This window comes from Dendropsophus ebraccatus, chromosome 9 (assembly GCF_027789765.1).
Source record: "Dendropsophus ebraccatus isolate aDenEbr1 chromosome 9, aDenEbr1.pat, whole genome shotgun sequence".
Lineage (NCBI taxonomy): Eukaryota > Metazoa > Chordata > Amphibia > Anura > Hylidae > Dendropsophus > Dendropsophus ebraccatus.
In genome coordinates this window covers 29,688,798-29,701,287 of record NC_091462.1, presented here as the reverse complement: position 1 = coordinate 29,701,287, position 12,490 = coordinate 29,688,798, and the positions used below count along the sequence as shown (strand labels likewise).

At 42.7% G+C, this 12,490-nt stretch overlaps 1 protein-coding gene across 1 annotated transcript in view; it reads left to right on the top strand.

The window, feature by feature from the left end:
- Positions 1 to 12,490, top strand: part of CERS6 (ceramide synthase 6) — a 180,675-nt gene that overhangs the window by 91,079 nt on the left and 77,106 nt on the right. The window contains exon 4 of the mRNA XM_069982865.1: positions 182 to 239. Coding sequence (XP_069838966.1) covers positions 182 to 239 — 58 coding nt within the window. The remainder of the gene's footprint in view (positions 1 to 181; positions 240 to 12,490) is intronic.

Below are 12,490 nucleotides of genomic sequence, written 5' to 3'. Positions count from 1 at the left end.
ACTGTCTCTGGAAGAAAGTGGCCATGTTTTTGTAGCGCTGGGTAACCGCTTTAACTGTGCTTCTTTTTTTGCATACTCTGTTTCCATTTTCTAGGAGTAGCACCGACTTATATATTATTAACATTTCACCTTACTTTATTATATTATAACTTACTATGTTATTTACTGTGTTTTATTACAGGTGGAAATTTACTTTTAATCTTTATATATTTACATATGGTGTCCGGTATCTAAAAAAGGTAGGTGTATGTATTTTTGTAAAAAAAAGGAAACCTATTGGGAAGGTTATTCTGTTCTCAGCTGTATGATTTTAGCCAATCTGGGCCATTCTTTTAGGAGTAGGTTCCTTAGTAAATCTGGGCCGGTGTTTTTCTTTTTTTCTTCCAATATTTTTTTTTTGTTTTCTGCATTGTGACAAAAATAAATGTATTGTACAGTATCTCATGCACTATATTATGAGAGGATGTTAATTACTTAACAACATAAGATAAAAAAAAAAAAGACATTTCTGTAGTGTACAAATCAAACATAAAATGTCCCAAAAAGAGTCCCTTAGTATGTTCCGTAGAAGTTGAGTCTGGGCCGGCGTTACTGTCCCTATGTCATGTTGCCCCCTAAGGGCTCGTTCCCACTGAGGAAAGGTAGCGGAATTCCGCGACGGAATTGTCCGCCGCGGAATGCCGTTAGCCTCCCGCTCATAATGGGAGTCTATGGGAGGCGCGCGCTCCTGCCCTGTCCGCGCTGAAGAATGAACATGTTCATTCTTCAGCGCGGACAGGGCAGGAGCGCGCGCCTCCCATAGACTCCCATTATGAGCGGGAGGCTAACGGCATTCCGCGGCGGACAATTCCGTCGCGGAATTCCGCTACCTTTCCTCAGTGGGAACGAGCCCTAAAAGACCAATATATCCTGACAGGTTTCCTTTATAATTAATTTAAATGAACAATAACCTGTTGTAATCGTCTACTGTGAAGGATTGCTTCACAGAATAACCGATGTTTTTAACACATTAATACCTTTATAAACTGATAGACATGAAGGGGGAGAGTTATCAAACATGGGGTAAAGTGAAACTGGCTCAGTTGCCCCTAGCAACCAATCAGATTCCATCTTTCATTTTCCAAAGAGTCTGTGAGGAATGAAAGGTGAAATCTGATTGGTTGCTAGGGGCAACTGAGCCAGCTTCACTTTACACCAGTTTGATAAATCTCCCCCATATATTTTTTAAAGGGTGTAATTTTGACTGGTGTAAACTGCCCACAGCAACCAATCACAGCTCAGCTTTCATGTTACCAGAACTAAAAGCTGAGCTGTGATTGGTTGCTGTGGGCAGTTTGCACCAGTCTAAATTTTACACCCTTTGATAAATCTCCCCTATAGATCATATTACTCTTACATGTGAGGCCATGTTCACGTACAAGTTCATGTAGGACTGTATTGACAACATTTAAAAGAGGCATTTATTAAAATATTTAAGAGCCATACATTACATGGGCACCATACTCTGTCATACTGTGCACTTCAGTGGCATAGGATGGGTTGGCAGCACCTAGGGAAAGGCATAAAGTTTTGTGACCCCCCATGCCTGTATTAAGGTTAAACCCCCATAATGCCCCTGGTATTGTTGTTAATCCTAGATGATACCCCTAGTATTGTATTTAAGCCCCCAATGATGCCCCTGGTGTTGTAGTAAATCCCCCTGTGCTTCATATTGCATCTCATCGCCATTCATGTGACTAGCACTGAGCTGCAATAGACGGAACAGCTCATGGACAAGAGTTGTTCTCATTGTGAAATAATATGAGACAATCTCATTATGTTGTTAGTTAAAGGGGTTGTCCAGCAAAAATCTTTTTATTTCAAATCAACTGGTTTCATAAAGTTATATAGACTTGTAATTTACTTCTATTTAAAAATCTCAAGTCTTCCAGTACTTTAGCTGCTGTATGTCCTACAGTAAATGTTATTTTATTTTCAGTCTGAGACATTGCTCTCTGCTGACATCTCTGGCCGAGACAGGAACTGTCCAGAGTAGTAGAGGTTTTCTATGGGGATTCATAGAAAACCGAGACAGAGTTCCTGTCTCGGCCAGAGATGTCAGCAGAGAGCACTTTTTAATAGAGGTAAATTACAAATCTATATAACGTTCTGAAACCAGTTGATTTGAAAGACAAAGATTTTTGTTGAACAACCCCTTTAAACCTATAAACTCAAGGTACAATATATAGAGGTACAGAACAAGAAAGTTTCCAACAGGAGAAGTCCCTGGACTTTCTGAGTTGTGGTTTTGAAGCAGTTGGGGAGCCACAGGTTGCAGATCATTGCTTTAGGGCAGGGATGTCAAACTAGTGACCCTCCACCATGGCTGGACAGACAAAACTTAGCTTTGGTTGGCCAGGCATGATGGGAATTGTAATTTTGCAACAGCTGGAGGCCTTGAGTTTGACACCTGGTTTCGAAGTAAAACATAACCGAAAAGGTCAAAATGGAGACCAACCCGATAAAACACTGAATGTAATAAAAGATCTGGAGAAGCAAGTAGAAGGCAGTATATTACATTCCCTTAATAGTGGAAAATCAATTGAATAAAATTGTGCAATGCGCATAGATGTTGTTATATACGGCTACCAGTCATCTATTGCAGTTTATCAGTCTTGAATATTGACGGTAATGTCTGAAACCACAAGGAAAGTGAAAAGGCGTAGTTTGAAAAATCATTATTGTAATGAGTGAAATTCTCTGAGGTTAGTTTTACAAATGACGTCTGTTCCATCTAAATAGAGCTGTCAGGAAATACAAAAGTAAATGCAAAAGTATAGAAAAGACTGTGCTTTCAATCTGGGGCCAACTCTATTGGTATAATGGGGGTAATGGTAAGGCAACAGCTGCCCCTAGACACCCGGTAGGTTAAGTTTAACCTTGCTGTCCCCATTGACATTTTATAAGTGTACGTTATTGGCGAGGTACCGTGTGTCTGAGCGTGCCCCAATTTACTATCATTTTTAGGAAATTCAGCAGCGAGGCTAGGATGACACAGTGACAGTAAATTGAGCTAAATTGCTGTAAATTGCAGAAATTGCATCGTCTTTTTACAATGTTATACCATTATATTGTGATTTTTTTTCTGTCCCCATGTAGCATCTACTTAAAAATAGATAGAAAATAAAGATGTACCGCCTGCCATATGGTCTCTTCAGTAGTGATGGGTACAGCAAGATGATGCCCAAATACAGTGCCTTCTTTAGGACCTCTATGCCAGTGACCCGGGCCTGTGTGCAGCGCTGTGACCTGGCTTACTGAGCTGAGGGTCAGCATGGAGGAGCCAGTCCTAAAATCAATGGGAGCTTCATAAGGAATAGAAGTGACATGGTGCGTTATGGATAGGATCCCTTGTTTCTCTTTAGAATCAATGGGGGAGGGTTTTTAAGGTGACACTGTTTATATTCCCCTCAAATTTGCCACAGTTTCTGCATTGAAAACCATGCGGTTATACACCATGTGAACATGCCTTAATTGTGACAGCAATATGAGTGCCATTAAACTTTGTTGACATGTAGTATTTGGTCAGTATTAGAGATAAGCACAACTGGAGCATGCTCCAGTCCGATTGTTCGGTATTTGAATACTGGTGGCTGAAGAAGTTGGATGCAGCCCTAGGTCTATAGGCTGTATTCATCTTAACACTCCCTAGGGCTGCATCGAACTTCTTTAGCCACGAGCAATGAAATGCCGAACGATAGGACTGGAGCATGCTCGAGTCAGTATTTTTAGCCAAGACCAGGTTTGATAAAACTATAATGGAAAAAGTTGAATATTTTTATGTGTTTTAGACCAACTTCAGATTTTCGTTAATAATGCTGAGAAAAATACTACATGGGAACATAGCCAGGAAGATAGGACAATGACTGATCGGCTTATCAGGCGGCTGCATTTGAATTCTGTCCTCTCTGCTCCGGGTGCCTTGAAAAACTGGATCCAGTTCTGGTGTGGTGCCCACCACGGGTGTTTATAGTTTGGGCCCCTTTTGTAAAAGACCTTTACTGTAGAGTAAAGTGGTAATGAAGTTGTACTCTGAGGTTTTACCACAAGATGTCACTAGGTATTTTTTTGGAATATATTGCACAGCTGTAGTCATTCAAGGGTTACTGTTGTATTTTGTGATTCTGTGCACCAATGAGAGACTCTTTTCTCCTTACCCATCTCTATTTTCTCCTCTTCTATAGACTCTCTTCTCCACCACTCACAGAGGCTGTTACATACACCCTGTAGGAAGTAGTTACATGGGGAGAGAAAGTGTATGACCACTTTAGTTAGTTCTTCTCTCATTCTCAGTAGAGCAAGACACACAGATCAGGCATCCCTGCTAAACTTAGCCAGGAGCCTGCCTCTGCCAGGTTCTCTGTCCAGGACAGAACAGCTGTAGTAGTGGACACATGTATGGAGAACGCAGAGACTCTCTTTTCTAAAGCTACACTTACACCGTGTATATTTACACCCTTTCATAAATCTCCACCATAGTATACGCTCCGGCCGGTATTCAATCCGGCCAAAGGAAAAACTGACATGTCAGTTGTCTGCGGCTACTATTTATTTAATAGCGGCCGCAGAGAACCTCACACACTCCAGCGGGGAATTCGGATGCGGGCGCACACTGATGTGCCCGCATTCGAATTCATTAGTAGTGAAGATCATCCAGCCGGTACAGCAGTACCGGCCGGGATGATCTTCAGTAACACCGGCAATTCTGTGATCCTGCCGGGTCTCAGAACGGCCGGTGTTATATGCCATGTGAACATGGCCCTAGTCTGATCCATGGATAGACAGCAGCAGACACCAGGTGACTGACCTGCAGAACTTATCAACACATTGGTAGATCCCTCTGATCCTTAGGCCACTGGGCAGCCTCACGCAACAAGAATTCCCATATACTCTACCAATGAGTCCCCCATGACAGATCCGTAACAACTTTTAATCCTATCCTTTCAACGTCACTAGTTGGAGGGAAACTTTCTAATAACTGAGGCGGACTGTAGATTTGCCTTTTGGGTAACGACCTCATTGTCCATTTAAATATTAGGCTACAGATGCCGTGAGGGGCTGCAGACCGCGCATTGTAATAGGCTGCTTATCCATTTTATTGGTCTTTCTCCAGATATAAAAAAGTTGCCTAGCAACTCTTCCTCGCCTAAGATTGTAAAAAGGATTTGGAGTATACAAAAATACTTTATCAACGTAAGCGCCTGGCATTCTTATTTATCAAGTCCATACACATCATGGCAGCGCCACTATTTATGCTGACTAAAATCAATATTCCCCATACCGTGCGCTACCTGAGGACTCCTCGAAGGGAATGTTTTTTTTTTTTGTGAAGTGTTCAGCTGCTTATTTCCGTGCTATGGAATTAATTTATCTCTGTTATACCGTCTGCTGCAACTCTGCGGGGAACGGCTGTCGGCAAAATACCGATTAGCCATTTCTTTGTGCTCGGTGAGAATTAAATCTCCTGTTAGAGGTGAAGTTCTTTATATGCAATAAATGTTAATTATTTACTGCGACTTCTACACGGTATACGGACATATACTGTACAAATATATCATCCTGTAAGTGGACTGTATATGGGAATATAATATAATGGTATACTATCCCTCCAGCACAGTATCGCCTGTCCCTAATTTAAAGGGGTGGTTCAGCAAAAAAAAAAAAAATATTTTAAATCAACTGGTGCCAGAGATTTGTAATTTACTTCTATAAAAAAAAAAAATCTGGTCTTCCAGTACTTATCAGCTGCTGTATATCCTGCAGGAAGTGGTGTATTCTTCCCAGTCTTACACAATGCTCTCTGCTGCCACCTCTGTTCATGACAAGAAATGTCCAGAGCAGTAACAAATCCCCATAGAAAATCTCTCCTGCTCTCCAGACTAGAAAGAAAGAATACACCACTTCCTGCAGGACATACAGCAGCTCATAAGTACTAATAAACCTTAGATTTTTTTAATAGAAGTAAATTACAAATCTGTGGTACTTTTTGACACCAGTTGATTTGAAAGAATTTTTTTTTCTGAACTATCCCTTTAAAGGGGTTCTCTGGAGTAATCAACTCATGTCAGAAGTTATATAGATTTGTATTTCACTTCTATTTGAAATTCAGGTCTTCCAGTACTTATCAGCTGCAACATGTGCTGCAGGAAGTGGTGTATTCTTTATAATTTGACACAGTGCTCTCTGCTGCCACCTGTCAAATTGCTTTAGTCCAAGTCTCAGTTTGAATGTATGTACAGGTTCATGGGCTCTTGTCTATCACCAGACTTTCTGCCCCTATATAGTACTAAACATAGAAAAGTATTCATATTCATCACTGCCTAATGCACATTCACCACGTGGGGTTAAAGGGCACAGTAAAAATCATATTTTGTGCTCCTTAGAGGGCATCTGCCTTTGTCGCCCCTCCCTCCCCTACACTACCCCACTATCCCTCTCAATGTCAGTGTCAGCGTAGATCTCAGCATAGTCACTAATGTGTGAATATATTCTGGTTTTGCAGAGGTTACAGTTTATTCATTGTGGTGAGATACCAGTGCTGTGAACTAGGAGTCCAGTGTATTCATGAGCTGACAGGGCTGGCTTTAGGCTAAGTAAGGCCCTGGGCAAAATTAAAAGTGGGGCCCAATTAAATTTACCATGTTTGCTGTAGATTGGATGCAGTGTTTCATCATTCATTTACACAGCATAGTTCGCAGCGTGAAATCTGTAGCGTAAAATCTGCAGCAAACATAGTACAAGTAAATTTCCCCCTAAGGGTGCGTTCACATGTAACAAGTTAGCAGCGGATCTTATGCTGCAAGTTTCTCCGCAGCGATACTCGGTATCATTATGAACTCTGGCCCTGCATTCTGAATATCTGCTGCAAGCATGTAGTGACCGCCATGTTTACTAATTAGCTGCAGGTAAAAATAGAGAGCAACTGCTTACCTGCCCGCACTCCCTCGTCACTCTCCTCCAGGAGTCTCTGGGTCTCTGCACTCAGCCAGTGTGCTGTCCTGCGGCAGGCTGTGATTGGCTGAGCGGCCATCAGTGAGCAGGGACCCGGAGACTCAGGCAGGAGCTTGGGCAGGTAAGCATGAGCTGGTTATTTTTACTAGCAGCTAATTAGTTAAAAATAGCCGTCACTCCATTCTCACAGCGGAATGAAAATCTGTAAGAATCCAGGGCCACTGACTATAATGATACTGAGTATAGCAGCGGATTTGCTGAGAAATTTGCAGCATGAAATCCCCTGCGAACTCGCTACATGTGAACGCACCGGCTGGGTTCACACTACGTATATTTCAGTCAGTATTGTGGTCCTCATATTGCATCCAAAACCAGGAGTGGATTGAAAACACAGAAAGGATCTGTTCATACAATGTTGAAATTGAGTGGATGGCCGCCATTTAATGGCAAATATTTGCTGATATTTTAGAACAACGGCTGTTATATTGAAATATTGGCCGTTATTTACTGTTATATGGCGGCCATCCACTCAATTTCAACATTGTGTGAACAGATCCTTTCTGTGTTTTTAATCCACTCCTGGTTTTGGTTGCAATATGAGGACCACAATACTGACTGAAATATACTGACTGAAATATACGTAGTGTGAACCCAGTAAGGGTAGCTTCACACGTACCGTATCACTGCTGTTTTTACGTAAGAAAATCGCAGATCCGTCCCTGTGATTTTAGATGCAGAAAAATCGCATGAATTGACCTGCGTATTATGTGGGTAATTTACGCTGCGTTTTTTATATATACATAATACGCAGGTCAATTCATGCGATTTTTCTGCATCTAAAATCGCAGGGGCGGATCTGTGATTTTCTTGCGTTTTTTTTTTTTTTGTGTAAAATCAGCAGCGATACGGTACGTGTGAAGCTACCCTAAAGGAGTTTTGCAGGACCTTTCTTCTCTGTTTGATCAGGTAGTGATGCTACCGCACACCAGCTGCCACAGCACCCCTCCACCACCTGGCAGGCACTGTACACATGTCCTATAAGGCCATTGTACCTGCTAGAGATGAGTGAAGCAGATTTGAGGTGTTACTAGCCAGATGCACTCTACATTGTATTATATCCACTACGCATTGTGATGTTTACTCGTACATGAGAACACACACATATACAGGCTATGTTCACACAATGTATATTTTGTATAAATCACAGCAGTTGTTGCAATTTGCAACAACGGCCGTGATTTATACAAAAAACATGTTCTATTGAAATGAATGGAATCCCGGCCAGATCGTAAACACATAGTACATAAATACATACAAATAGTATACGCTCCAGCTGGGATTCTATCCGGCTGCACAAAAAAACAACACAGAACATGTCAGTTCACACAATGGAGCATGCGGCTCCAGCCGCTCGCTCCATTGTGTGCAGCGGTGAATTGGGACGTGGGCGCCCACATCCGAATTCAACAAAGTACTGGCCGGAATAATCTTTAGTAACACCAGCCAGGTCACAGAACGTCCGGTGTTATATGTAGTTGTAAACCTGCCTCACACATACAATCTCACACATATTCAAACACACATTATTATGAATAAACATCCAGTACACAAAAACAGACACACCATTGAATATGTCTTATAAAACAGTACACCCCCCAAACACATTATATAACAGTAGACCCCCCCAAACACATTATTTAACCATACACACACACCCCATACACATTATATAGTATCCACATATACAACCTCACACATATCTAAACACACATTATGTATATGTAAACCTCCAGTACACACATGCACACCTACACATTGACTATACATTATATAAGAATACACCCCCCCCCATACACATTATATTACAGTACACCCCCCCATACACATATTACAGTACAAGCCTCCCCCCTACACATTATATAACTGTACACACATACACTATATACACTATATACATATACTTACACTAGGAGCTGGAAGTAAATAAGCTGATGACAGGGCAGGACTGGGAGCCTCATGCTGCTGCCTGGTGACTCCCTCCTTTTCCCTATTGTCCCGACTGCCGAGCAGTGTAACATTACAGCAGCTGCAGCAGGACAGGACCCTCCAGGTACAGGACCTCTAGGGGGAGGAGGAGGGGGAGGGGGTGTCGGCTCCAGCAGCAGCAGCTCGGTCTGTGCTGAGAGCAGAGCTTTCTCTGCCTTGGAGCAGGCTGCTGCCGTGTATTCTTTCATCTGAGGTACAGGAACCACGGCAGCAGCAGAGGGGTCCCGGGGGGATGGGGGCCCTGGGCATTTGCCCTCTTTGCCCCCCCCTAACGCCGGCCCTGGGTGCTGAAACCAGTGTCTGTCACTACTCTATACCGGCTTCAGACAGGATAGCATACATAGGCTGACAGGTTCCCTTTAATGATAGAGGTCACAGGAGGGCCAGACTGGTTCAAGATGACAGAAAAGAGATGGTAACTAGTCATAAATAGCCATATGGCCTACAGAAGAGGCTGAACGCGTAGCACATCGTAACGTCAAACCATAGCATGTCAGGTGGATTGTTAGAGCAGCCTTAGGGTATGTTCACACTGAATGAAAACAGCCGAATTTCGTAGTGGAGCCCCCTGCTGCGGAATCCCGCCTGACTCTGTGTGGTTAATGGGATGTCTCGCAAGCCTCGCTTGTGTATGCCTTGTTTTTTTTTTTTTTCAGTGTGTAGATGATGGGACAGCCACAGAATTATAGCCACAGTGATTCTTTGGGTGGACGGCGGAATCCCCCTGACCATAGAATGGAGTCTATGGGACGGGCGGAGAGTGAAGCGATTGCACATGTCTGGTGTTTCCCTATTTATGTCCCAAAGCTCGCAACAGAGTGAGGACCTAAGGGACTACGTATTAGGATGGTTTGGTGCTCTCCCCACTAGGAGGCACCCCTTGGCAATGGGCTTCCTTCTCTGAAGAGAGGGATATCTGGCTATTCCCGTGTTTTGAGACTCGTAACTGAGGCTCCACGGACCCCTTTTTTGCATATTCAAATTTTGTATGGGACAATCAATGGAGACTCGTAAATCAGTACTCCATTGGAATTTTTCACTGTTATCCCTGAGTTCAGTGATTGTTGTGTTTTGTTGGTCTATTTATCATTGCCCCCGGGAGCCAGAATCCTGCTCCACACTGACAAGGGGCAAATACCCCGAAACTGCAGTCTGTGGATGGATGCCTGCCTTGGTAACCCTTGTCTTATGTCGTTATACTCGCCACAGAGTTAGACTTTGACTTACAGGGGCCACCCTGGTGTTTCCCTATTTAGGTCCCAAAGCTCGCAACAGAGTGAGGACCTGAGGGACTACGTATCAGGGTGGTTTGGTGCTCTCCCCACTAGGAGGCACCCCTTGGCAATGGGCTTCCTTCTCTGGAGAGAGGGATATCTGGCTATTCCCGTGTTTTGAGACTCGTAACTGAGGCTCCACGGACCCTTTTTTTGCATATGCACATGTGTAACATGTGCACAGCACAATAAATCGAGTGGCCAAGTCGCACAAACAATCCTTGTATCATTCGTGTTGCCATAGAAACTGACAGCATGAATATATGCATAGTTTCCACAACGCACAAGCAGTGTATACATACCTAGTGCGCTGTTGTGTGATCCGGCATCTTGCTCTCCAGCTCTCTTCCTGCTCTTCGGTGGCTGCTGTATCACCAGGCTGCTGCCTCCTCCGGCTGTAGGAGGTGACATCCTGAAGATACAGAGCTGCCAGAGCTTGACAGCAGAGACAGAGAGCGGGATGCCGGATCACACAGCAGCGCACTATGTATATTTTCTGATTTTTATTTTTTGGAGGCCTGAAAAACACCACACAAAAAGCATGTGAGACGGCACCATAATGGCTATGTTCACACATAGTTTCCTTGGGCAGCTAAACAGGAAAAAACAAAAAGCAAAAACCAGCTGAAAAGATTTCCTTTTTTTGCCTTTGATCAGTATTTACAGCTAAAAAAAGGGGCTTGTATAATGATCTTTTGTGCATTTGATTAGTTACAGTTTGGCATTAAGCCTCTAAGCCCAAGGGAAGGGCAATCCTTCAGCCATGTTTCCCTAGAGGTTTCCTCCACAGGGGTTTTCTCCTCTCCTAAGTGCTGATGGATGACTCTTTATGAGTCTAGGTTTCACTCTGTTTTGCAGAATTTTCATAGTTTTGCCTCGACATGTAGTCCTAAATTATACGTTTATGGCATTGAACTAAGTGTGCAAAACAGGGTAAAAGATTTTTAAAAAAATAAATAAATTGGAAGTAGCAGCCTTAAGGATGTCAGAAAGGTAATGTCATACAGGGGCGGGCATGATGGTTCCCTTTAACCATCATGCCCGCCCCTGGAAGACATTACCTTTCTGACATCCTTAAGGCACTTCTTATACCTTTTAACCCTACTGATTTATTTAGAAAGGGTCAATACTTAGACCTATGGTGCCTTCAGGGATTCACCGGTTTCTCCCCTTTAGACAAGGTCCTCTGGCCACTCATTAGAGTGTGCGCGTTCCCACTGCGCTCCTCCTCCGGAAAAAATGGTGAATCCCTGAAGGGGTAATATTGTATAAGAAGTGGCCAACCCTTTTAAGCACAGGAGTGAGGATCTTCAGTAGGATCATTGGTGTCCTTAACCCCTTTCCTCCTGGGCATATGTTTTTGCGTTTTCGTTTTTTCCTCCTTGGGTTTAAAAGGCCATAGCACTTGCATATTTTTATCTACAGATCCACATGAGCCCTTATTTTTTGTGCAACTAATTGTACTTTGCAATAGCAGACTTAATTTTTGCATAAAATATATTGCGAAACCAGAAAAAAATTATATGCACAGTGAAATTGAAAGTAAAACGCAATATTTTTTATTTGGGGTGGTTTTGTGTTTACGCCATTGTTATACATGTTCCTCAAGTTGTTGCGATTACAACGATATGTAACATGTATAACTTTTATATTATTTAATGGCTTATAAAAAATCAAAACCTTTCAAAATAACTAAAGGTTCTTTAAAATCGCTCCATTCCCATGCCTATAGCGCTTTTATCCTTTGGTCTATGGGGCTGTGTTTTTTGCCCCACGATGTATTCTTTCTATCGATAACTTGGTTGCGCATATGCAAATTTTTGATCTCTTTTTATTACAATTTTTCTGAATTTGATGCGACCAAAAATGCACAATTTTGCACTTTGGGATTTTTTTTGCGCTTACGACCTTTACCGTGCAAGATAAGGAATGTGATAAATTAATATTTCAGGTGATTACACACGCGGCAATGTCAAATATGTTTGTTTATTTATTTATTTATTTTTATAAAATGGGAAAAGGGGGGTGATTTCAACTTTTATTAGGGGAGGGGATTTTTTATTATTAAAAACACTACTAGCGGCACCCACTAATAGTCCTGTGCTGCAGTAAGCAGCCGGGATCACGGCGGTTCAGAGCAGGGCCACGGCGCGGCCCCTCTCTGAACCTCCCCATTCCCC